Raw genomic sequence first — 27000 nt, forward strand, 5'->3', positions numbered from 1 at the left:
TTTTGTCAAGTACAGTCAGATGTTATAATGTGTAATTTTTCCACATACTTTTTATTTTCATAAAGAAACAATGAAAAGAATTCTCCCATTGCATTACTCATGAAAGCTAATGTATCCTCAGGAAGGAATCTATTTCTCCTTGGCCTGCACTGAAAGAAAAGGAGGAATCTCGATGGACTTATTGTACTAAACCACATGTCCATGCAATGAACTAAGATGCTTCATGTAGCAGTTTAATTTTCTGGATTCAGGGGTGAATTAAACACATTTGTAGCACTTTGGCACATGTTATTTTAGGGCAAAATATAGGTCCTGTAACTAAGTCCCTTTCTATGTAAAACAGGCTTACTGTTGATTGCAATTTATTAAAAATGTATTCACTTGCTAGACCAGGGGCGTCGGACTGGGGGTAAAACAAGTACTGATTACCAGGGTCCCAAAGGAAGAGAAGGCCCTTGAAACGTCTGGAATATATTTTATTTTACCTGGATATTTTCAAGGAGGGGGGGCATGGGGGCTCATCAGGACTGCCTATGCATAGGGCCCCAGCAACACTACAACCAACCAGTGCTAGACACAAGTAATGTTGCTACAGGCAGTGCTAATACTGCCTGAAACAGGCAGAAGTATATTTAAAAGAGGCATTTTCTGTTAATCACACCAGCAATAATTCATCAGTTGCTGGAGAAGAGCATTATAACCATATCCAGATGAGCACACTTTTGCCATTTTAAAGAGCTTCTTCGGGTTTCTGGATTTTGTGATGCTAGTCTGAGAAAAGTCCCAAGCACTCAGAACCAAACCTGCAAGATGGGGAACTGCACCATGGAAATTATGTGCAGTGTAAAATTTTGGCCGTGTTTGTGACGTTAACTGATTTGCATAAATCAAAAACATTCCACATAGCATATATGCGATTAAAAAGCTTGTCAGCTGCAATTCATTTTTAGTTAATTTCCCTCTCAGTTGTTCACCTTAATTCCAACACCTTAATAAAGAACAGTAATATATATATATATATATATATATATATATATATATATATATATATATATATATATATATATATATATATATATATATATATAATTTTTTTTTTTTTTACCATATCGCAGAGTGTAAACTGGATCAAGATGATTTTTTTCTGTACCACCAGAAAAGACATAGCCTAACTGTTCAAAGATCTACTGTAGTGGAGAGGATTGATTTCTGGAAATATTCTTCATAATTAGCTAAATAATGAAATGAGCCTATCCTTAGGATAATAACACTACCTGTGGCCCTACTGCAACAAGAGAAGGGCTTTATACACGGTGTAAGAGTAAACATTTTAATCATGAGCTCATAAAGAGTGCAAGGATTTTACAAGACAGGCTGATGGCAAATAACAGTGTGTGTTTTAACAGTAAAGCTTTTATACCTAAAAACAAACTTTACTTGCACAAAATACTGTTTGACATTATTTGACATTTAGAATTTGTACTATGTAAATTTTTTTTTTTTTTTTTTTTTTTTTTTGTCAAAAGATTCCAAGTCTTTGCTCTCTATACCTCAGATCCCTCAAAGACACGGGATTGCAAAACTCATGAATTTGAGAAATACTAATGTTTGCCCATTAAATACTACATTGACTGTCCCTTACCTGCATTAGACATGTGCTGTGTGTTCAACATGTCTGGACATGACAGATCCTAAAAAAAGACATTTTTGTTAGCACATTTTAACGAAGTCAGACATGCGGTTCATTGATGAAATCTTCATGTAAGTGCTTTGATGAATTTGTGGTTATAGACATGTGCCGTTACACCTACCAGACATAACACCATGTCTACACCGGCGCCGTCAATGTCATATCAGCTTGAGGCTGTCTACACTGAAAGCGTCAAAGCCAAAATTCCAAATTTATTTGTGCTGTAGCAAAGGAAAAGTATGTTTCAGATAAAAATTTTAAAGCAGTTCTTTGCATTACCATGGCACACTAAGAATACAGGGGGAAAGGCACACCTAAGGGACAGTTAAATGCTTTTATATTGTTCATAACACATATTATTACAAAGAAGTGTTACCTAGAAGAAACCTACACTAATAAATAATATTTGTTTTTTTGAGCGAGCAAAAACAAATGCAGTAAGGAATAATTATTTGTGACAGTGGAGCACAAAACCAGTCTTAAGTCGCTGAAGTATATTTCTAGCAATAGCCTACAATACATTGTATGGGTCAAAATTATTGATTTTTCTTTTATACCCAAAATCATCAGGATATTAAGTAAAGATCATGTTCCATGAAGATATTTTGTAAATTTCCTACTGTAAATATATTAAAACTAAATTTCTGATTAGTAATATGCATTGCTAAGAACTTCCATTTGGACAACTTTAAAGGTGATTTTCTCAATATTTTAATTTTTTTTTTTTTTTTTTGCATCCTCAGATTCCAGATATTCAAATAGTTGTATCTCAGCCAAACATTGTCCGATCCTAACAAACCATACATCAATGGAAAGCTTATTTATTCAGGGTCACATTTAAGATGAAGAAAATTATGGGACAGGACTCAGCAGATGGAACCCGTCTTCTGGCTGCTGCATATGTAAACAAATGTCCATATGCCAAATACAGTCTTGTTACAGAATATTTATAATAACAGTCAGTTGTTATTAAATAATATTATTAATGAACAATTTATTTATTAAGCGCATAATCTATTTTTAGAAACTGGATGAAATGGTAGTGGTTGTTCACTGCTAAATACATTAGATACATTTTAGATATGCTAAATACATTAGTATAACAATTTTTTTCACATTTAAATTTCATACAAGGGCTGTTTTGACAATATCATAAGCATTCCTGCTTCACAAAACCCAGGAACAGTGTCTTTGAAAGTTATCTCAAGAAGTACTACTCAAATATGAACCCAGAATTTGAAGTAGATTTTCATTTGCTGCTACTCTCCTTTTTTAATGTACGTGCAGCGATTCACTTTTCAATGTCGCATATGTTATTTTAGTGTTATTGCATATCAAAGGAAAACATAGAATTCATATTTTATTATATGGTCCATACCATATATTAATGCACAAAACAATTATTATTCTTTAGTCTACAAAGAATGTCACATATAGTGAATCCTTTTGACATGATGACACTTTCATATTTGAATGTGTGCATATGTTTTTACCTGGATAAAGTTCCTTTAACTAAGTGCATATGTGTGCTTGTGCATTTCTTACAGTCACTGAGCCATGAAACACTGACAAGCTTGTGATTCCTGAGATTCCAGGAAGTTCAGAAGTATGTGATGTGTGTATGGGCTAGCGGCTTATGTGTTTGTCCCTTCACCTACACAATCTCTGGCATCTGTGATATTCTGGTCCCTAGATAAGGCTTCAGTCCCTTAGATTTAGGGTTGTTTTGGCTCGTTTTTCCCTGTTTATCATCCAGTGCATAGCACCCTTCATGGTCCCCCCAAGAGGAAAAATTTATTGCCCAGATGTTGCTTTTCTTAAGCTCAGAAGATTTAGTAGTGATTCTCAGATAGCTCTTGTTTTAGTATGATCGGTGTATCAGATTTTTCTCCTTAAATTTCTTAGGATTAATTAAAGTAGAATGACTTTAAATGTGACATAAGTCTGAGAACTGAGATCCATGGTAGATCTCTTTACTGTCTTGCTGTAATCTCTTTCAGGACTTCATTATGAACACTTTAGTGCTCAGAGGTTGCTCTTTCTAAGCTCAACTTGCAGTAGTTGTTATTCTGATGTATCTCTTATTTTATTATCAGCTCTGTCTCAGATGTTTCTCCTAAAATTCTTTAGGGAGAAATAAAAGAAAACACAGATGAGATATGACAAAGTTCTAAGTGAAAAGGAGTCAAAATGGAAAATCTGTTGGAAACATGGGAGTTTTCTCACTCATGTTCCATTAAATGAAGCCTTTGGAACACAGGAGTTGAGTCACATGAGTACAATGGTGTGGTTACAATAGATTGTGCCCCTATGGTGCAAGTTAGGCCCTCATATAAATTCAGACTCTAAATGCTTCCATTCCACCATATTCCAGAAGACAACAGTCCAACTGGGGATTTTGAATGACTGTTTCTTGCTCCACACAATATCAGCGTACAAGAGATATTCCTAGATTTCACACGACTACAACATGGATAATGTTACAACAGGCTGTACCACCCATAGTGCATGTAGGGCCCCTTATGTTGAGTCAGACTGTACATTCTTCCATTTAGGGATAAGTTTCCACACTTTAATGCTTTGACTATTAGAGAGAAGATTGCTGTGGAGCTTGCCTCAGTGTGGCCTCAACAGAAATGTGCATCTAAGCTGTATAGCAGCCACAAATGAGAACTCGAGAATGACACCCTAAGGTCTTGAAGATATAACAAACACATGGTCGCCGTGATTTTGCCAAGTAAGACATGTTCCTGGATCAACATTATTATCCAAAAATATACATTTAACCCAATCCCTAGCCCTAAACCTAACCCTACCCTTAATTTATTCCTAAAATCAGTGTTAAATGATAGGTGAATTACAAGGGTGTAGAAGCACCTAACCCTGATCATAAGCCTAAAACAGATATTTCCTGAAAAGTTATATCTCAATTCTGATTGGTTGATGGGAATGTTGTTCCAGGATCAACAAGTATGTTGATCCAGGAACATGTTGTACTTGGTGAAATCACACTCGCCCAGACACACACACACTGCCTGCCTCATTAGAAGACTCAGATTTTGTTAAAGGACTTGCATTTCCCGTTAAAGAAAGGACTCTTAAAGGAAATGTCTCCTTCACTTCTGAGCCGGAGTTTTCTGATGCCAAAGAAAGAGGGTGGTTTACACCAGATCATGGTATTTGCTCTGGGTGCGGCCCACAGTTAACGTGTTCTTGGCTGCGATTGCTACTGAACATGCATCTGATGGTGTTTCTTTTTTGCATTGTTTCTTATTTCATGCATGGGAGAAGATGGCCGAGACAGCTTGTGTTCCTTCTTGGGATTTGTTTTGGAACAGTCATATGAGTTGTGGCATAAATCTTATCATCTGTTTACTTGTTTTGGTGGCTGCAACAAGGGTGCTGGTATAGTGTTCCCATTGTTCAGCTCCTGATGCTGCTTTGAGTAAACCTATGAAAACCTCAGTTACATAACCCTGGTTCCCTTAGTAGTGAATAAGACATGCTCATCTCTGCATTGGTTTCTGCTATGATTTCCTTTCAAGAATAATCTGAGGAGTGATGGCACAGGCATATCCTTTTGAGACACCGATGAGGCCCTCAGAGGGCAGCATCCTTTAGCTAATTGGTGTGATTCTGTATGGGCTTCAGACAATTCTGAAACTTAAATAGAGACTAATGTGAGTGCTCTACAGTCTCTATCTTTGGAAGAAAATCTGAGCACAATGTGCAATGTTGCTGATGTCTCTTCTGACATGTTGAAGGAGACAAATCTGAGAGCAATCTAAAACTCTAACAAAGGAGACAAGAGTGAGTGAGAGAGTGATATCATTGAGATCTCTTCTAAAAATTCTTCTAAAACACTTCTAAAAAAATAAGACCAGTGCGAGGTTGTTAAATTGTTTTTAGAAGACAAATATGATAAGTAAAAGTCTCACATCAGTTACACATCAACATTAAATACTTCTGCCTGGAAGTAACTGTAAGTTTAAGTGAGTATAAACAAACAGGCATTTAAAGACTGTGCTGGCACATATATATTACATGACAAAATATTTAATACAGTTTATTCCAAACATATGTAAGTTAGTATCATGAGGGGTCATAAATCAGTCCTTGCCTCTCAGCCTCTCTTTAAATACTTTACCAAGTGACATTCTGATCCTACAAACCTGTATTATGCATCAGAGATTAATTAAAGGGGTCATATGATGCTGCTAAAAAGAACATTATTTTGTGTATTTGGTGTAATGAAATGTGTTATGTGGTTTAAGGTTCAAAAACCACATAATTTTCCACATACTGTACATTATTGTTTCTCCTCTGTTCCCCACCTGATTCTGAAAGAGTTGATTTTTACAAAGCTCATCGGTCTGAAAAGCGAGGTGTGCTCTGATTGGCCAGCTATCCAGTGCGTTGTGATTGGCCAAATACTTCAAGCGTGTGACGAAAATGTTACGCCCCTTAACATATTGTGGTGCTCTTTCTGGCCGGAGCGATGAGACTTAAACATAAAACCCATTATAAACGTGATATAAACATGATTTCCAGTCGTGTTCTCTTTTGGAAGGCCAAACAAAGTAGTTTACACAACACAACTAAACAGAGTCACACAAACACGGAGGCCCAGAATGAGCAGAAGGCCGGAGGCCTAGAGTGAGTCGCGGCCTAGAGTAAGCAGAGGCAGGCAGGCTTGAGAACGGCACTGCTGGCGGATTCTACGAAGGAGCGTCCATTGGGCTTGCAGCAACCACATGTGATGACCCCGGGCTGGACTCTGCTTCGTCCACGGTAAAAGCCAATTCAACGATCAACAGTGCAAAGTTGATGTATTTCTTCAGCAACTAGCACGGATCAGCCACAGGCATGATGAAACGGATATCATCCTCTTTTGGAAGGCCAAACAAAGTAGTTTCGCTTTCACAGTGAAACACACAGCGTCTTTACGACATGGAGGCAGTGGCAACAACAATACTACAATGAGAATAAAAGGTACGCCTTCGTTCTTTACGTGAACATCTGGGCAGCATTATGCAAATCTTCCCACATAGTGACGTAGAGATGTGGGGACGTGTTAGAATGAGCCATTTTAGGGGGGCATGGATGAATCTTAACTTTTATAAAGAATATCTCTTTGGATTTGAGACTTTAGTCTTTGCAACTTTACAGATCTTCTTTATGCACCAAGAGCTTGTAACACTCCAAAGAGAAAGGAAAAATTTAAATCGCATCATATGACCCCTTTAAGACTAATCCTATCTACTACATCAGTTCATAACTGAAATTCTGTAAATATCACCAAAAGTTAATCCTAATAAAGTCCCAGAATACCTAACTGTCAGGTTCTAAGTGACCGGAAAACCATGACATATGGATAACCTAAGTACCACAACTCCCCTTGTATCCCAAGTGGACATTACTGTCTCAGTGGACATATCCAGCTCCACTTACTGGGCTTCTTAAAACACAGCAAGTCCCCTGAGGGAGGAATCCATTTTCTCCACCCCCAGAACCCTCCCCTCTCCCCCGCTGCCTCACAGAGACCCTGTTGTGCCTCCCTAGCTCAAACTGTGTGACTTTCAAAACTGAATAAATAAATAAAATCAGAGAGAAGCTCTATAAAATACCTTTGTAGCAGAACAGAAGGTTGCATCTTTTTAGTGGGTAGAACAACTACAGTGCACATATATTTTAGCATCACGTTGAATATGTGGTAATACAAACAAACAAGCCTCAAGAGGTATGTGTTTGCCAGAGTACTCCGACACAGCAGAAAAAAACTGATGCTTTCCGCTCTGGCACGTGGCATATGTCAAAATCAGCCCGCTTTTCCCCCAATGAGGTCCGCTTGCTTTTAAAACATGCAATGCATGCACAAAGAAAGCTCACTGTTAACCGGTAACACACTATTTATAGCAGAAGTGCTAGCAGATCTGTGGCTAGTGCCGTTGGTGTGCTTAGAGCTGTGTTGAAATCACTGGGCCTTGGGTCTTCAGCACAGTTTAGATGAATGAGCACTATGTAGTCATATAGTAGCTGTCTTTCAGCTAGATTTTAAGAGATCTTTTAACTCTGTTTTGCTTCTTTCTGAATGTTAGCTCATGAACTGTTGGTTGGATGACTGGTTGTGTAACTCACAGAATGACATACAGTAGAAGGGCAAAGGGAAAACTATTTCTCATTTTAGATCAAGTCTTTGGGTGTAATCTAAATAATGTTTTTTTTTTTTAATCACATGATAATTATTAAATGATTATACATACAAAAAATTAAATATGAATTATATGTAAAATATCTTTAGTCAGAAATAGGCTAAATTAGACTTGTTATTAACTTTCCTGTTTAGCTATAGCATTATTCCTCATAATGGAGTTAAATTATATCTTTATAAATATTTCTAAAAATCAGGTTACACTAATAAGAAATCTAATTTAGGCAAGAAATCTGTGATAATTTGTAAAATCATTTAGTTGAATACAGAAAATGTTATTCTAAATTGATCTGATTAAATGAAACCCAGAAACTAATTGAATATTAAAAAAGTATTTGTTTGTGTGTTTGTTTGTTTGCAGGTTGTCTTCCATTACATGAGACATGAGACTAAATTGTTTGCATCTCATTTGTGTTTTTTTCTTTCCAGTCTTTATAAATTCTGTAATATGTATTTGTTTTGCATATCAGTATTCAATTCAGGGTCTCCCTGCAGTGATCAATTACAGCCAGATAAACACATTATATCTGCTCGTCTGTAAATGATGAAGAGTCACAGATGTAGCTGAAAGAATAATGTACTTAACACCCTGCACTCCACAATAACAGAACATAACAGCTGAGCTTGTGAAGACCAATAGATCTTCACAATATCATGTCAAGTAAAATTTATTTGCATGCACTTTTCTCAAAACACATTGTTTCAAAAAAGCTTTACAAAAAGTCATACTGTTACATCAATAATGCTTTATGCAAAGTTATGGCATTATGGACATATATATCAATGGTATAAATTATCCTCTGATTTTTTTAGATGTAGTTTTGTATTTATTTTGTGTAGCGGATATATATACAGTATGAGTTCCACAGAGTAGCAACAGATTTTTTTCCCCTTTTATATTGTATTGTATTGTGTAACAGATTTAAAAAAAAAAAAGATTGGAGAACTTCAGCATACATCACCAAAGTAAATGTATTTTTATTTTATTTTTTATGGAAGATCAAGTTCTGCCAGCATGAATTTCATGACGACTTAAAACATAAGTCAAGATAAAAGATAAAACATATTAATCAGTTTTGTTCTAAGCATGAGTAAGCAGTTCTCAAAAAGTGTTAATGAAACTCACAATTGGGAATATAACTAGTTGTGTCAAGTCTGACAAAGTTTTATTTTTCAAAATTAATCAGCAATATCTTTAGCATTTATGTTAGTAAATGTATATATATATATATATAAATGTTCGTAGTAAATGGAACTTGTCCTTGAAGTATTTCTTGCAAATGAACACTTGCTTTAAACTACAGTAGGTTTTAGTTTTTTTACGTTCAAAGTCTTAAGGCTGATTGTAGTCTAAGGTTATGTTTCATAAAAGAGTGTTTGTAGGCAGTTATGAACTCAAGAATCCAAAATCAGTGGCAGCTAGTAGATGATCTGGGACTTGTCATGTATGAAAATACAGCTGCACGTCTTTTAAGAGGGGATAGTGGGTTAAGGCTAAAAGGCATAGAGCAAAAACTAACACATCAATATACTGTAGAGTAATTTTTCTCACACTGTACAACAATAATGACTATTTTTGCATTATTGTAAGGGGGTATTGAACAACCGGGATAGTGGAAGCAGGAAGCAGGCAGATGACATACAGGATGACAGATGATTGGAGTCGTATTTCAGCGTTGCACAGCAGTGGATGGATAAACATCCGTTGCTAAGTGGTAAAAAGCAGCAAGAAATATGACACAGTTCCACAGGCCATGTGCAATGTCAGTTTACAGAGTTTCTTTTATTGAATAAAGCTGCTTTTAAATGGGTTCAAAAAATGTAAGAGACAAATAGCTCACAGTCCATTTCTTTTTTAATTATAGTACAACAATAAAAAAAAAATAAAAAAAATGACAACAATCACCAAAAAAATAAAAAATAATATTCAAAAAACTCCTTCATAAAAAAAAATTTTCATCATTTGCTTACTTAAAAAAAAAGCAAATTAATTTGTCAGTATTAGGCAAAGAACAACAGCTTGCGTGACATGTCCTTACAACTGTAATATTAATATACATCTTTGTAAACAATGTTTATTTTAAGTCATTGTGGTTGCTTTTGCACAGTTAACAGTTTAGGAACTGTTTTGGGTTGCTACTTCATGCATGGCCTCCTGAGGTCATTATCTTTGTGAAAATATATTGCTTGTGGCTGATAAAAGGAATGGCAAGCAACAAACACAAAATACAGCATTTGTTATGTTGAAATCAAAAAATAAAAATACATAAATAAAATTCAATGGCCTTCTTTCACAGTGATAATGGTGTAGTGACTGCAAATACCAGCAGGAGGCAAATTCCTGACCTTCCTGACAGCTCAAGGTCTTGTCCCCCTCCCAGATATATTAACAAAATTATATAAAATAAATTCAGATTTACTACCTCTCCAGGTAGGACTAGGAGTCTCATATTGATTGTGACTCCCTCACATAACCAAATTATATACAATTTAATATCCTGCAGCCGTGTTATTACACGGATAGGGGAACAGAGAAGGTAGCAATTGAAAAGGGTAAATGAGGACAGCTGCGATTTTTGGTGCTGGCGTTATTTAAATTTAAACTAGCTGGCCAGCTCTTAAAGAGTCAAACTCCCAGTATAATAAAATATAATATGCCAAATCACAAAAGGCTTTGATTAATCAATTTCGAACAGTGCTGAGAAAAGTAACAAGTAACATGTGATAAAGTTGACTATGCATTTATATGCTTGAGGTAAAAAATGGATGCAAAACAAAAAAAAAAAAAAAAAAAAAAAAAAAAAAAAACAGACAGATTTCTTAAGTATGAATATGCTTTAATTTGAAATACACATATGGATTGTTCTTATTATCAAATTTGACATTATAAAATGGGTGGGGGGATTCAAGGAAGAAATTATTGGGAACAACTGCTCTGTACAGTAATTTACACAAGAAAAATGACACTGGTATAATACCCATTGAAGAATGTTTTATTTAGATCCTGAAAACATCTGGGCCTCTAAACCACGCCCATTTTGTAACATTTTATTCTGCTTATTATAATATTATCGCCCTTGTAAAATGTTGATAACAAGGGCTGATAATAAAGACTTGGTCATAAACATTTTGAGCATTAATCAGTATAAAAAAAATTTTCTTTTCTCTCTGAACGTGGAACGCTAGCAGTTCCGGGTTCGTCACAAAGACGTATGCGCCTGCGTCAGTCGCAGCGTCCAGATTCAAACTTGTCGGCGGTTAAGAAGAACGGCAGCAAGCGAGGAGGGCACAAGGCATACAGAAACGAACTAAAATTAAACTAAATACAAGATGTCTAAGACTTTGAAAGGAATCACGCTGAAGGGGAGTGCAGAACTCGTTGCTGAGTTTTTCTGTAAGTAAAGTTAATCGTTTTGGGGCAGATGAATGAGTTTCATGGCGTCGTGGATGTCTCACATGGGGCCGATGCATAAAAAGTTAACGTTAGTCTTTTTTTTTCTCTTCAAGACTGGTCATAACTTTATTTCTTTTTTATTTATTTTTTTTTTTTTTAATTCAGTTTTGAAAATAATAGTGTGGTGTCTGAAGTGTCGCTTAAAAGACACGGACCTTTGTTAAGGTTTATTTATTATGACAAGGCTTTGCTGTTTTAATCTCAAATGCATGGCTTTAAAAGTACATATTAAAATGATTTTTTTTTCATATGTTTTTAATTGAGTATCATATTTGATATATTAGGATTCTGTAGCTCATAAACTAAACTAAATTTTAATTTAAATTTAAACCTTTTTTGCTTCAGAATAACTTACAATTTCAGTAGAACTTTAAGGTGAGCACTTTCTGCAAGTGTTCATCTTGAAATATTGCTAACAATATAAAAGTTATTCTTACGTTCAATTAAAAAAAAAAAAAACAGAAAAGATTGCACAGCAAAAGAGTACATTTTATAACTATACTAAAAGGCCTTTTACTTGCGAAAAAGGGTGTAATGTAAATTGCCAATCATATGACAGAAGGCATGTAATAGTAGTCATAGTCAATAAGTTTAGGCCTTAGAAATTTGTGTAGAAAATATAGTACAGAAGGCTTTATTTTTGGTTATAATTATGTTAGCATTATCAATTGTTAGCTCCTTTGATCGTTCTTACAGAGCAGTTCGTTTGGAAAATGAAATACATTTTGGTATGCAGTGGTGTGCTTTGCCTTTTTGTTTCAGAAAAGAAATGAAACGGGTCCTTTGTTTGTTGTCTGTAGCGTTCGGTATCAACAGTATCTTGTACCAGCGAGGAATCTACCCAGCAGAAACCTTCACCAGAGTTACACAATATGACATGAGCCTTCAACTGACCACAGATGCAAAGCTGAAGAACTACCTCACCAATGTCATCTCACAACTCAAAGGTTGTTTTTCAATAAAAGTACCACATCTTGTGGAACAGTTAATTGTTTCATTAACATTGGTGATGCAGTGTCATAGTAGTAATACTTAATAGGTGCATTCAGATACACTTAAATGTATTTGAATGGCAAACTGTAATGCTAAATATATTGCTCAATTGCCATTTTGATCAAGGTACCACAACACTAAATGTGTCTGTAGAATTAATGATAGTCCCACCTTACAGTTAAAAGAGCCAATTTACATTTATTCAGTTGCCTTGTTAAAGAGATAGTTCACCCAGAAATGAAGCCTTGATGCTGGCATGGTGTTAACAAGTGAATAAATAAATAAATCACCCAGAAATGACAATTTGCTGAAAATGCCATATAAGATGTAGATGAATTTGAATGAATCCAAACGGCTGGTAAAACATTACAATAATCGACAAGGAATCTGCAGTCCATCAATTAAGTTCTTCTGAAGTTAAAAGCTGTATGTAAAGCTACATTTCTCCAAATCTGTTCTGATGAAAAAAATAAGTCATACTTCATCTTGGAGGGAGAGTAAATTTTCAGCCAGTCTCAGCAAAAAAAAAAAAAAAAAAAAAGATTATTTTAACAGCTATTTTTTAGAATATAGATGTTTTTGTATTTTTGTGAGATTTGAGCTGAAGAAACAATAGAATTGGCTGAGATTTCAGTCTTTCTCTATTTAAGTAGAAAAGAGCTATACAGTCATGACTAGAAATGGAACCTTCTTAGTTCTTTAGCATTGTTCATCCTCTTCGTTGCAGAATGGTTGTTTGATTGCACAGTTCAGAAGCTGGTGGTGGTCATCACATGCCTGGAGACTAATGAGGTGCTGGAGCGATGGCAGTTTGATATTGAGTGTGACAAGACGGCAAAGGAGAGCAGGTACGTAATCAGACTTAATCTGTGAGGAAGGATTATTAATTACATTTTCATATTAGATCACATCCTGTGATAAAATGATGAGAAGCTAAAAGTGATTTAGTTTTTTACCTGACCAATGCAAATATGAATGTGCATAAAGAACTGTATACCTTGGCTTTTCCAGCGCACCCAGGGAGAAGTCCATAAAAGCTATCCAAGAGGAAATCCGTTCTGTTATCAGACAGATCACTGCCACAGTCACCTTCTTGCCGTTGTTAGAAACCGCCTGTAAGTAAGCTATGCATGTGATCATTAGATCCATGCACAGTCACTCCACAAGATCAAGGTCATCGTGTGCTATATATTTTGTATGAAATAATTTTTTATAGTTGCTGTAATATAAGATTTCAGAAAACAAGTTTTTTAAGAGTTGTTTTTCCCCAGCAATATTGCATATGCCATTTAGGGCTGGGAGATATATTGAACGATATGATCATGCGTATCTAGTCAGTAAAGCCGGTTCCCTGATTAGCGCTAAATCGCCATCACCTGCTTTCAAATGGAGCGGCATTTAATAGACAGCCGTAGTTCACTGACAAGGGACGCAATATCGCGTTCATTATCGAAGGGGATTCATCTGGGATAATGAATGCGATATTACGTAGCTTGTCAGTGAACTACGGCTCTGTCTATTAAATGCCGCTCCATTTAAAAGCAGGTGATGTTGATTTAGTGCTAATCAGGGAACTGGCTTTACTGACTAGATACGCTTGATCATATCGTTCGATATATCTCCCAGCCCTAATGCCATTGATTAAATAGTACTACAAATATATATTAGCCTTTAGCCACTTAGGTCTCTTGGAGAGCGTCACAATTAAACCCAAAAATAAAAATAGTATTTTGTATGACAACATCATCTACAGAACTGCATACTCAGTTCTAGGGTAGTCTCGCGTAGCCTTCAGACTGAAGGTCAGGAATTCATGGCAGCTTTCATTGGCCAAGGCCCGCCCATGTGGCCGTTTGATGGACATGTCAAACAACCAATCACAGTTCATTTCGTTCATCGTCACGTTTTGAGGAATGGAAATGTCGCCACAATAACAGACCGGTGTGTAAAACTCTTGGACATATTTTAAAGATTCTATGGCGCGAACTTTAAATATTTTGCATACAAAATTCAGTGTTTAGTTGATCCTGATGAGCGCTCGTCGTCACAGTTGTAAACACGGCGGCTTTCTTCTTTCGTGAGGGGGTTTGGCGCCACGGCATCTTTGTTTCAAGGCGGAGCGTTAGAGAACACGACACACACATCTCACGGAAATCCTGTAGAATTCAACCAATCCAATGACGACTCCGACACTCCTGAAGTGTTTCCACTTTTGTGTCCCATATGCATCAGACATTTAGCCAGTGGTCCGTGTGCGTGACGTCTGATGCTGAGACTAGTTCTGGGGTGACCGCCCGTGTCGTATGGAAGCATATGTGTAGCAAAATTCAACTTGAAATGTGATGTAAAAAATGGCAAAGTATTTCAGTTATCAAATTTACATTTTCCCATACATTTTCTATGTGCAAAATGTAAAATTCAGTTATATAATTAAAATTTGCTATTTTCTACACTAGTTTTAATATGCAAATTAAAAACATTTTAAAGCTTTATAATGTACTAAATGAAAATTTATTACCCAAATTGATTATTTACGTTTAACATGTCCAATCAAAAACTGTAGCAAAATTATAATTTAAATGTTGTTTTTCCTAAATGCATTTAGACTTAGGGCTAGGACACTTGGGATTGCATTTTCATCATGATACCGCATGATAATTCAGTCCCTCCAGGATTTCATGGGACTTTTTTTTATATTTGCAGCCTAAAATGACTGATTTTGCTGTGGATTTTCTCAAAATTTGCGGTGATTTTTGCTGTGAAAATATACCACAGACAACATTCTTCTAACATTATGACTTTTCTGACTTCGAGAACCATTGGAGTATAAATGGTGAGAGATGTTCAGGCAGGTGAAAAGCGTTTGGTTAACGGTGAATATTGACCTATTGTGCATCCTGTTGCCTAGCCCCACCTTGATGTAACGATTGACAGGTAGGGGGGTGGTCAGTTCGGAATGCATTTTTAAATCCACAATGACTTGAACTATATTCATCGCGAGGTATTTAATGAAAATGCAATTAAAACATCATATATTCAAGTATCAATGCATTTAAAAAAAAAGAAAGACATTTAAATTACCATTTTACTACCCTTTTGCTGCGCATTTGGCTCAGAATGCATTCTGAAAATCTCACTGCATTTTGCTACAATCATCATGCAGTATTATGATGAAAATGCAATCCCAAGTGTCCTACCCCTAAAATCTAAATGCATTTAGGAAAAACAGCATTTAAATTAATTTTGCCACAGTTTTTGCTTGGACATGTTAAACATTTCTAATCAATTTGGGTAATACATTCCATTTTAATTCTGCAACTTTAAAATGTTTCTAATTTGCATATTAATACTAGTGTAGAAAATGTCAGGTTTAAATTATATAATTGAATTTAAATTTTGCACTGAATGTTGCACATATGTATGGGAAAATGTAAATTTAAATACAGAAATACATTGCCATTAAACATGTTGCATTGCCATTTTGCATATTACATTTCAAATTAAATTTAGCTACGTATGCTTCCATAGTCCCGCATTTTGCGGGAGGTCAGTCCTGAAATTGAAAGCTTTGTCTTGCAATTTGAAGTAGTGTCCTGAATTTCAATTTTGTCTGTATTTTATTTTTAATTAATTACAATACCACAAAAACATTAATAATTTGCAAACTAGGATTATTGGAGTATAAAAAGCGCAAAATTGCTTTTCAATTTTTTCAATCTTTGTATAGTCTAGTCAAGTAGCATAACTTAGTCACTGCTTAAGAACATTTCTATTCAGTTCATTATATTTAGTAGACATAGTTTAATAATACTAAGTTATTGTGCTCCCTTGTGTTCCACAAAATCAAACTAACAGCAATAACCACGTGGTCACCCTACTCAGTACTCATGTAAAGCTGAATTATAGCAAACTAAACAACTTTATAAAGCTGATATGTTGCAGGGTACATATTTTTGTTGACTTTTTTTCTCTTTTATATGTGACGTAACTTTTGTCTCTTATAACTCAGGTGCTTTCGACCTTCTGATCTACACAGACAAAGATCTTGAGGTACCTGAGCAATGGGAGGAATCTGGGCCTCAACTAATTGACCAATCAGAAGAGGTCCGCTTGCGTTCCTTTACTACTACTATTCATAAGGTGAAGAGTATGGTGGCCTACAAGAGGACAAACTCCACATGATTTCTCTTTTTTTATATTGTGTTCTGGTCTATTTTTTTTTTTGTGTTTTGTGTTCAACTTTCCAGCCTTGTGTATATATCTATATAAAGCTCATTTCTTATTTGTTGTAATTTTAAAGAATGTATTTCCTAATTCAAAAAATACATTTCTTGTTTCCAAGATTGTATTCTTGATTTGTTTCTTTGATATTTTGCAGTAGTTATTCTCTAGATGGCGACAAAATCTAGGTTTACTTTTCCTTGTGTGAATTGCACAGAGCGTGTTAAGAACGCATCTGGGTCTGTTTTTCAACCCAAATCCAAGAGACTTTGTTTCCTTTAATATTAGGCATAATCTTTTTTACTACTGCATTATTAGTACTGCATTGTTATGGCAATATTGGTTCTACCTTTAAAAAAAAAAAAAAGTAAAAACTATACCTACATAATGATTCTCATAACTGTATGGAGAATCATCATTGATAATTGCAAATGAAAACATACATGCTATGTAATGTTTTAAGATAAGCCTTGTATGAGGACTGAATCTACTTAAACCACATGCTTAGTGTAGCTCTTATATTTAGTGAAGGTTTTTTATTTTGTATAGCAGTGTTGCATTAATTACCAACATTGAAAAGAGTGTAGAAGGGTGACACAAATAAAGGGGAGTAGTGTCTCAATTATGTAAATTTGGAGCAGAATAAAGGATGTAAATGTGTTTCATCTGAAGCAGGGTGGCACATTCTGCTTTGAACCTGTCATTCTTTGGACATCAAAGTTTTCTATTACTGATGGCTCAGTTGAAGACACATCAGAGAAATACCTGTTGGGCTCATTAGCGTGAGAAGAGGTGGAAGGGCTTTCCCTTTTATAGCAAGAAATGTAGTTAAAGAATGGGATGAGTATGTGTTATGTGCTATGCTTATATATATATATATATATATATAAACAATTTATAAAAAGGTTTTTAAGATTTTTTTCCTAATTATTCATTCAGTTTTTATGACCATATATTCTACATGGAATATTTGTATTTATAAGAAATATTATTTGGGTCCAAGCACCGAAGGTGCTTAGGCACCTACTGTATCTATTAGTTTTCTTCTTTTTTTTTTCTTATTGCACAACCAATGCACTCATATTTTTGCTAATAACTCTTGAACCATAATGACTAAAGGCAAGATTCCTTGGCTCATACGAAGTCAAATGCATACCAAAATTGAAATATCAATGGGTCAAGATGTTTCGCAGTTTTGAATTTAGCGAACTTCTCTACTTTTCTCTCATCCTAGACTTTTTGGCTATAATCATCTTCAGACAATGCTGGCAAAAAATGTATCAAACGATTTCTGATAGACCAAACCTTTTTTGTAAAGCGTGTTAATGAATTTGATGAATTTCGCCCAAAAAAAGGTTAAGAGGCTGTATTTTTGCAACACTTTAGCGCATTCTAATTAAATTTGGCACGTGTTAGGCATGACCTGAGGGCACATGAGTAGTTTTTGGCACCTAGTGGTCAAAAGATATAAAAATTTATAAAAAAATATATTTTGTTTAGAATTTTTGAACAGTTTAACCAAACATTATAAGATTGATCTGCTTAGATTCAGAGTAAATTTCCGGTGTCAGCCATTTTGAGTTTTGTAGTAAAATGCTACCAACTGCATAGTTCTGCTTCAACCCCAATCAAACAAACCTGAACCAGCTAATCAATGTGTTCAGGGCTACTTAAATACAGACAGGTGGGTTGGAGCAAGGGTAGGAACTTAAGTCTGCTAGAAGGTAGCTCTCCATTCTAAGAATCCTCTTAGAGAGCTCCTAATTTAGCTTTATATATGTGTGTGTGTATATATATATATATATATATATATATATATATATATATATATATATATATATATATACACACACACACACACACACATACATACATGGTGAAAGTGATTTCACCAAGTACAACATGTTCCTGGATCAACATCTTGGAACAACATTCCAATCAACCGATCAGAATCGAGGGATACGTTTTCAAGAAATGTCAGTTTTAGGCTTACAATCAGGGTGAGATGCTTCTACACTCTTTTTATGCACCTATCATTTCCCTTTGATTTTAGCAATAAATTATGGGTAGGGATAGGTTTAGGGGTAGGGATTGGGTTAGGTCTATGTTTTTGGACAGTAATGTTGTTCCAGGATCATCAAAAGTTGTTGATCCAGGAACATGTCTTGCTTGGCAAAATCACGGTGACCATATATATATATATATATATATATATATATATATATATATATATATATATATATATATAACAATAAGGTTCTGAAGGTTCTGTAATTGTTTGTGTGAGAAAGTTATGACCGACCAAAATCATCACTGCTGCAAAGTTGCATTTTACCAGTTGGCAGATATGTACAGCCAAGTTCACACAGCATCAGAATACGGTTGTCAGTCCTGTATTTGAGTCCTTAAAACGGTTACATTCACATTTATAGTAGTCGTACAGTTTATTTACGGGGGTGACAACTGCATTCAACCGAACTCACTCCCGTCTATTTTCAGGACTCAAAACAGCATTCTCAGAAACTAGTTGTAGTACAGTGCGAGATGTGTGATTTCACTCTGGGTAAGTTACAGCGATGGAGAAATGAGCTGTGCGTCATCTGAAGGTTTTAGATCCAGTCATTGTTCTCCACTGGAGCAGTTTGCGTCAGTTTTGTGTTCTGTGCTCTGTGCCATAGTTAATGTTGTGATTACTTTAATTTCTGGTGCTATGGCATTTTTAAACTGTCAGAGATGTTAGTGTGTCTCTAATAATATCGGTCACAAACATGATCACTGCACGATCTAATGTGTAGTGTCTTATTAACTCACTGTCATGCATTGTGTGCAAATATGCATTTCTAATCCCTCTTCATGTTTCATCCATGTTCTCCACTGCTAAAGAAACTCAAGCCTCTCAAAAGTCCTCGTCAATACTCCAATCAATTTTTGACCTAAAGAGCTCTTATGAAGGTTGACATGCTTTCTGAATTACTTTTTTCTTTACTAGGATCTTTTCATTAATTTTAAGAGGAAACACCCACATTTCTTTGAATTTTGTTTCTAGGAGCAATTCTTAGCACTAAGATTTTTTAGTGCCCAGGGCCCGTATGTATCAAACTTCTCAGAAATGCTCTTACTAATAGTCTTAAGCTTTGACTTAAGTGTCAAAAAATTCTTAGTAAAAAGTAGACCTTTCTAAGAGTAGGAGACTTTTATAAAGAAGCTAAAGGCAACTTTCAGTAAAGTCTAAGACTGATTCTTAATGTTGACTGAGTTGACGTGTTGTGAGCTAAGAACACAAAATGGCTGACCTCGACCTCTGAATCAGCCAATAGTGAGCCTGCTCATGTAAAGTCACAGCAGCACAACACTAATCATGAATTGTAACTACAATAAAATAATTTAATTAAGAATTTAAATTGTAATATTTAAATGTATTTATTTTTAAAAATGCTTTGCACTGTGTAAAATTATCACAAATTATTACTGATGCTTAGTTTTCTATTGGTATGTCTCCTCGTTTACAGTTGGAGCAATGATGTGAACATGGAGTTCCATCAGTGGCTCCAACAACTCCAAGAAAGCCCACAATCCTCATAAAAGTGGCTTGTTTTTGCAATATGATTTGGCGGTCAGTTGGAAAGTTAATTAACTGCCATATAGCAGTGGCCAAAAGTGAGGTCCGGCCTAGGAAATTGGACATCTTTACCCATAAATAAATAAGTAAATGTGCTAGATTTTGTAAGCATATTGCATAGTTGCTTAGAGTCAGTTGTTTTACAATTAAAAATAACAAAATGAAACATGCCAAATGTGCAGTCATTACTTTTGGCATGCTGTCATACAAAAAAATTATGAACACATGCAAAAACAAGAGGACCAATGAAATATTAATAACTTATGTTGTAGTCAGTGTGCCAATGTTGCCAATTTAGTGATTTTTGTCACTAGATTTAGTGACTTCCTCATCCCTTTAGAGACTTTTTTCAAAAGCCTAGCAACAAAATCAATTTCTTGGACAAACCTTATGTACATTCCGAGACTCTCACATGACGTCATAAAGGCGAGTTCACTGATCTATAGAAATATAAATATAGATCAGTGAACTCACCTTTATGAGGTCATCTAGCAACATTAAGTGACCAGTTTTAGGTACTTTCAATTGAAAGCAGTTGGCAAAACTGGTCAGTATTTTTATTTTTTTTTTTTTCGTTTTTTTGTTTGTATTTTAATGGTTTAAGTGAAATGTGGGGTCATTTAAAAAAATAAATTCACCCATCACTTTTGGCCACTGTTGTGTTTGGTGGCGTTAGTGCCACAATATGTAAGACCCTGCTTACTGTGTCATCACCAATGCATTGCTGCATTTTTCCAATTTTCCAGCCAAAAAAATTTAATTACTACATTTCTGCAGTTAGAGCATTGACTTGTTGAGTGGAGGAGGTAAATTAAACTTCTTACTTTGTCAGTTACAAAAAAATTATAAAATTAAATAAAAATGACTTTTTGATCTTGAAAATCAAGTTTCGTTTTATCAACTCCACATCATCATATAACTCCAATATGTCATATCTTCACTGGAAAGTGTTTGTCTCCTCATCTTTGCTGCCATCTTGTTACTTCTAACTAGGTTAGGACACCTCTCTAGCTCTCTTAAATAATTTAGGAGCTGAGACCTAGTCTTAACCCCTAGGAACCTTATTCTTAAGTCTAGGAATAAGAGTAAAATTACAACCCTTAGGACTAAAATTGTACTTTATACATATGGCCCCAGGTCTTTACTGAGTAATTAAAGGCAGCTCTTTAGCTCTTCATTTTAGCACTCTGATGTACTTGGCCCTTTAATTGCTGCTTGCAGCTATATTTATTATTATTATTATTATTATTATTATTGTACACTACAGGAGTATTTGAGTGAAATACAAAAATAAACAAGGTAAAACAATAACCAGCTACAGCACCTAAAAATGTAAACCTTTCCATCCAATTTGTTAACTGGTCAACTATAAATTCCTTTTTATATACAGAAAAAATGTGCATCCTTGATGTTTTTATATAATTGATGAAAAATGATAAAATAACTTTCCAACATGTCAGGTGTGGAATAGGTTTCTTTTTGAACATGCCAAATGGGCACACAGTGACAGCATTTTGAACTTTACATTTCTACAGACATCTTATTTCCATTACACTCCAAAACAAGTATTTGTTGTGAATCTAACACATTTGTGTAACAGATGATAAATAATTTCACATAACACAGGCTATTGATTTCTTTAACTGTATGCAATGTAGGTGAAAAAAAAAAATAATCTAAAACATGGTATAATGGTGTAATACAAAGTGACGTGGGATGAGGTTAAACAGTGAAAAATGATGTGTTCCTTTTATGTCAGCTTACTTTAGCAGTGCAATATAGCAAAATAAGATTTATGTTTATGTGCGTATTTCAGTAATTCAGTGAGTGAGCTCCACAAAAAATAACAGACAACAACAATAAATAAGGAATGTTCTGGGCTCAATACAAGCTGATATGCTGACGATTATAATGTAAAATAGTTTTGAAATGTTATAAAAACAAGAAAGAATCATGCTTAGAGTAAAACAGGAAGATTGGAATTAGGAAATCTGTGAGGGAAGGCACTGCACCAGGATAAATGTTCAAATTCATGCTTTTCAAAAGTATAGCTACAACAAGATAAACATAACACATGGTGCTGTACACACAAATCTAAAATGCTAGAACTGCTAGCTAAGCTTATCTGTGTAATCTTATACCTCATATCTCAACTCCAGCCATGTTTATGGTTACCAGAAATCAGAAAGAGTTTTAACTGCAAAGTATTGTTTACATGGAGCAACTCCACCCACAGGAATTACACTGGTAACGCAGAAATGAATCTGTCTAGAACAGTAGTTCCACTGCTAAAAGGGAGATTTATTATTTAGACTACTCTACAGTTTTACAACTTTTTACAATTTTATAATTACTTACAAAAATACAACCTGTATGCTTCTGCCTTTGGAATGTTTTACCTCTTTGACTGTGAGTGTGTAACTGTGGCCTAAATGTCTTTTTTGTTTTTACAAACTAAGAAACGAGTTGATGTGATTTTCCTTGTTAACAGCAACAAATGCTTTGGAAAGAACCTGGAACATTCCTTTTATGAGTCAAGATAATTTAGTCACAGTTTTAAAACATTTCTTGATCAACTGGGTTACCTGCACAGGTAAATATCCATCAAGCCCTCTTTTCTTCATCAAGTCTTTTATAGCACAGCAGTCTCAATTTAAAAATGGACTTAATTCTGATGCATCTATAACCCAATCTTGCACTTTTAACCTGCTCCAGTGTGTTTTGTGAAATGGCGAGAGCCGTCAGGTGAATATCATCAGACCAGTGTCTTGTAATCCTTTAGTTTCTGGGAAAGGGGCAGGGAAAGATGTGAATAGTCCAAGGACGTCTGCATTCCAAAAGAAAAGTTACAGTCCTCCATTTAGCAAAGCTTCCTCTCCTCGCTCAGCAAGCAGCTTCCAATTCTGTCTGTTCGTTCTACAACCTTCCAGCAGGGGGGAGCAGTACTCTGAGAAACCTGTCAGCGCCTGCTCACAAAAACACATGGCAAGAGAGCAGGAGGACAATAAAAAGTCATCACTGATGAAACTGAATAGATAAGACACCCCCCCCCCCCCCCCCAGACAAAATGTAATCAGTCTTTAGATATTTTTAAAATATGAGCGATGAATAAAAGTTTAAATGACATGAAGATGAGTACATGAGTTAAAACTCCCACACAGATTGAAGTATTCTAATACACACACCCAACCCATGATGGTCCACAAAAAAAAAGCAGTTAATGATATAATAATTCAATAAATGTATCAAGACAATGAAAGAAAATGTACACTAAAACTCAAACTTGTGTGATTTGTATTTTCACATTAGACACCAAACCGGTAGGGCTGCTCTAAACTTGCACTATTGGTTGAGTCAAGTTGTTTTTTGTTTTTTTTTAGCTGGTTTGGAGGCATAAAATTAACAATGATATTAAATATAAATGACAAAAGAAAATATGATTTACCTCATATAACTGTGTACAAATGGCATCAATGAAAGACACTTGCATGCTGGGAATTTTATCCTGTTTTTCTCTGTTCATCAGATCTTGGAAAGAATCAAGTCACATGGTTACTGTCATTTTCCCCATCCTCCAGAGAGTTACTGACCTGGTTCTAAAGTGCTCCAGTCTTATAAAACATCAAATTAACCTTTTTCATAGAGTAAGTAAAGAGCTTACAATAGGTTCAACGTTTAGCTCTCTCCGCTCCTTATCACCTTGTTCAAAGAACTCTGTGGCAACCAGTTCTGCTATCTGTTGAAACATGAATAAATGGTAATTACTGAATTGGTACTTCCTTTGGTGAACAAAATTGTCAATATTTCACATCAAATGCTGATCAACTCTGAAAATGATATGACACTTTCCTGTCTGTTTTTAGTTGGCTGTCTCCACCACACCCTCACAGATTTTTTTTTTTTTATTAATGCCATCTGCGATATTTAGGGTTAAAGATTTGATAGATATGACACTAAGAAGTTTAAAATGGAATGCTGTGAATGCTCAATATGTTCTGTATGTGAATTCTGTAGTATGTGAATCAATACATATCAATGATGAACAATTGGTGTCCATCTATCTTCCCTTTGAAAAGATTCATAGTAACAAAGTACTTCATTTTTTACCATAGCCTCATGTCCATACAGTAAATATAAGTCTGTCTATAGGTCATGAGTTCGTATAATTCTCTGTTCTTGGTTATGTTTGAGAGTGTGAAGGTCTAAATTATGGTCACTTAGGTTACACTGAGTAGGACTGCAGCTGCACCTCCACCCTCTGCTAATCAGCAAACAAGCTTGTTAATTACTGAAGAGAGAAAATTAATGGAAGAGAGGAGCTGGTGATGATGTCATAAACCATGAAAGGAAGAGTAGAGGAACAGGAGTGCGTATGATGTGGTTTTAATTTTGAAAACAATTGGATGGAGTGTGTTAAACCAATTTAAGGTTAGAAACATTGTCTATGTAAAGGAACGGAAGACTGTAAATGCTTTAAATTCATAAAGCTACATAATGTCAAAGTATCTACAAACCGCTATTCACTGAATGCAATAACGCTTACATTATGGATAAACATTTCAAAAGCAATTTTAAGTCCTTGTGCTTCTCTGCTGATTTTATATGAGTGAGCTTTGAAAGTGGGCTTTTACTGTAAATGTAATCATATGTATACTTGCATATTTACCTTCTTCTGTACTGGCCAGGGCTTTGTAATAGCAGAGATATCACATGCTGTCATCAGCATCGACCTACAGAAGACAATAACATCAGAACGAAGAAATATATACGACTAACTCATACATAATCGTATACTTCTTTCCTGAATGCTTGATACTTACTTTAGCAGATCTCTGTGATAATCGTCCTCCCATACAAACTGACTGTTCTTAGCCAGCTCAAAGAATTCTGTTCTTTTTCTGTAAAAACAAAGATAGCATTATGATCAAACAGCAAGAAACCGATAGAAATTAGCTACTGTATGCAGCTAGTTAAATAGCTAAATACAAGTCAAATGTATAAATCCATTTTTAAGGTTTCTAAAAGCACCTTCGACTCAGCTGTATATGACATCTGGTACCTACTTCATGTAGAGAGCCAGGTCAGTGGCCAAAATAGCCTTCTCAATCATCTTCAATGTCGCCTTGTACTCATCCAGAGAAAGACTGCTCAGAATCTGATTACCCTGAGAGAGCGAGACAGTAGGACCTTTTGTCTATCATTATGTCAAGATGAATGGAAGCAGATGAATGCAGTTACAATGTGGCAGCGTAAAAAAAACATTACATGGTTATGTACCTGAGGGCATTTATGTAAAATGTGGGGTTTCTTGTTTACAAAAAAGATGAATCTGGTCAAATATATAACATATTTGTGTAATAATTAAACTGACTATGTATGCTTTTTCAATGTGTTCTTTAAGTATTCACACAATATACACTTAAAAATAAAGGGGGGTTTTGCAGTAATGAAGCAATTGGGGTTCCCCAAAGAACCTTTCAGTAAACAGTTTTTAAATAAACATTTTTATTAGTTTTATTACTTTTGTGCAATGGAAAGGTCCCATGAATGTTAAAGGTTCTTCATGAATCCATAAATGCCAAAAAAAGGACCATTATTTTGAACAGTGTAGGCTGCTGACTCATGGTGGGTAGTTGCTATGTGATTTTCTAGGTGGTTGCTTTAATTGCCAGAAGACCCCACACCCAAGTCTTTATTATATTCTCTTTAGTATTTGTCTAGAGTACCTCCTTCAAATAATTTCACACATTTCATCATTTGACAGTATATAAGTAACAGCGCAACTCATCAAAAAGATACATAATTTAAGGTATCATATCTATACCGCAAATAGTGTGGACATGTTATATGCCAAATTTTATCAAAAGTTTAAATCAACAACCTTAAGTATGGGCTAATAGAGAAGCTTTATTTCAACAAATGCTACAGTACATTGCAGACCAAGCCGGGCAACCATGGGATAAGGTCAGCATGGTACTATAACAACATCAAGCCCCTGGACAATGAGAAAAACATGGTCCCAGGCTTTCTTATTGAGTTTGCTGAATGTGAATGAGAGTAATTATTCCCTGTGTGTAAATGTGGTTTGAACAGCTAATTGTTTTCTAAGATACAGATTGTTATTACCTGTAAAATAGGATATTACTTTTAAAAGCTACTCTGGATTTACAGTGCAGGAGTGATTTACTCTTGATTAGATTAATGAGATGTTTAAAACTCATATACTCACTGGACTGTTGAGTATCATAAGACACTGGTCAAAATGGTGGTGCTCCATTGTGGAGTGGCAGTACAGCTGGGCCAATGGATGGTCACTTCTGTGAAAACAGTCAAATATGCTGCATCATTCTCATTTTTACATATCCATCTGGTTGCTAATAACACAGGCTTATACACCAAACTAAAGTCAGCACAAACTTTTTGATGTAGGAGTTGTTGACACCTCGGTGGTCCAAATCATGGCTCAACGTTGCAATCATTAAAGCCAAAACCTCCAAATCACTCAGATTACTCTGTAAAGTGAAAACACTGCTTTACAAAATTATCACTCTTCTATGTGATTGATTAATGCATTAAAAAGCACTGCACAATATAGCCATGATATCCAAAAACAAACACAGTCATATGTAAATCTGAATAACTGTAATTACTTTCTGGTAAACAGGCAAATTAAATCCAATTAGACTTTAGCTGGCATGTTAAAACAAGACTTAATTAATAGTTCTCAATTCATAATTCATAAAACATCAGTAATTAGTGATTGTGAGTAATTGTAACAACTTGGCTCAACACACTGTTCCTGATAGACTTTT

The 27000-nt window shown here is 35.2% G+C and overlaps 2 protein-coding genes across 5 annotated transcripts in view; one reads left to right on the top strand and one right to left on the bottom strand.

Annotated features, from left to right (window-relative positions):
* Window positions 1-11125: 11125 nt before the first annotated feature.
* Window positions 11126-17272, top strand: LOC109065503 (mitotic spindle assembly checkpoint protein MAD2A-like). Its single transcript, XM_019082472.2, has 5 exons — window positions 11126-11295; window positions 12156-12302; window positions 13076-13196; window positions 13360-13463; window positions 16358-17272. Exons 1-5 carry the CDS (start codon window positions 11232-11234, stop codon window positions 16528-16530), a joined length of 609 nt encoding a protein of 202 aa, XP_018938017.1. The 5' UTR covers window positions 11126-11231; the 3' UTR covers window positions 16531-17272.
* A 4372-nt stretch (window positions 17273-21644) lies between these two features.
* pde5ab (phosphodiesterase 5A, cGMP-specific, b) overlaps window positions 21645-27000 on the bottom strand; it is a 49406-nt gene continuing 44050 nt past the window's right edge. For all 4 annotated transcript variants that reach the window (XM_042728456.1, XM_042728457.1, XM_042728455.1 and 1 more), the window contains exons 14-21: window positions 26606-26700; window positions 26418-26505; window positions 25252-25352; window positions 25009-25086; window positions 24855-24918; window positions 23850-23924; window positions 23634-23717; window positions 21645-23154 (exon numbers count right to left, since the gene is read on the bottom strand). In XM_042728456.1, the coding sequence (XP_042584390.1) occupies window positions 23035-23154; window positions 23634-23717; window positions 23850-23924; window positions 24855-24918; window positions 25009-25086; window positions 25252-25352; window positions 26418-26505; window positions 26606-26700 (705 nt within the window). In that variant the 3' untranslated portion in view covers window positions 21645-23034. The remainder of the gene's footprint in view (window positions 23155-23633; window positions 23718-23849; window positions 23925-24854; window positions 24919-25008; window positions 25087-25251; window positions 25353-26417; window positions 26506-26605; window positions 26701-27000) is intronic.

The sequence above is a fragment of the Cyprinus carpio genome, chromosome B7 (assembly GCF_018340385.1).
Source record: "Cyprinus carpio isolate SPL01 chromosome B7, ASM1834038v1, whole genome shotgun sequence".
NCBI classification, from domain to species: domain Eukaryota; kingdom Metazoa; phylum Chordata; class Actinopteri; order Cypriniformes; family Cyprinidae; genus Cyprinus; species Cyprinus carpio.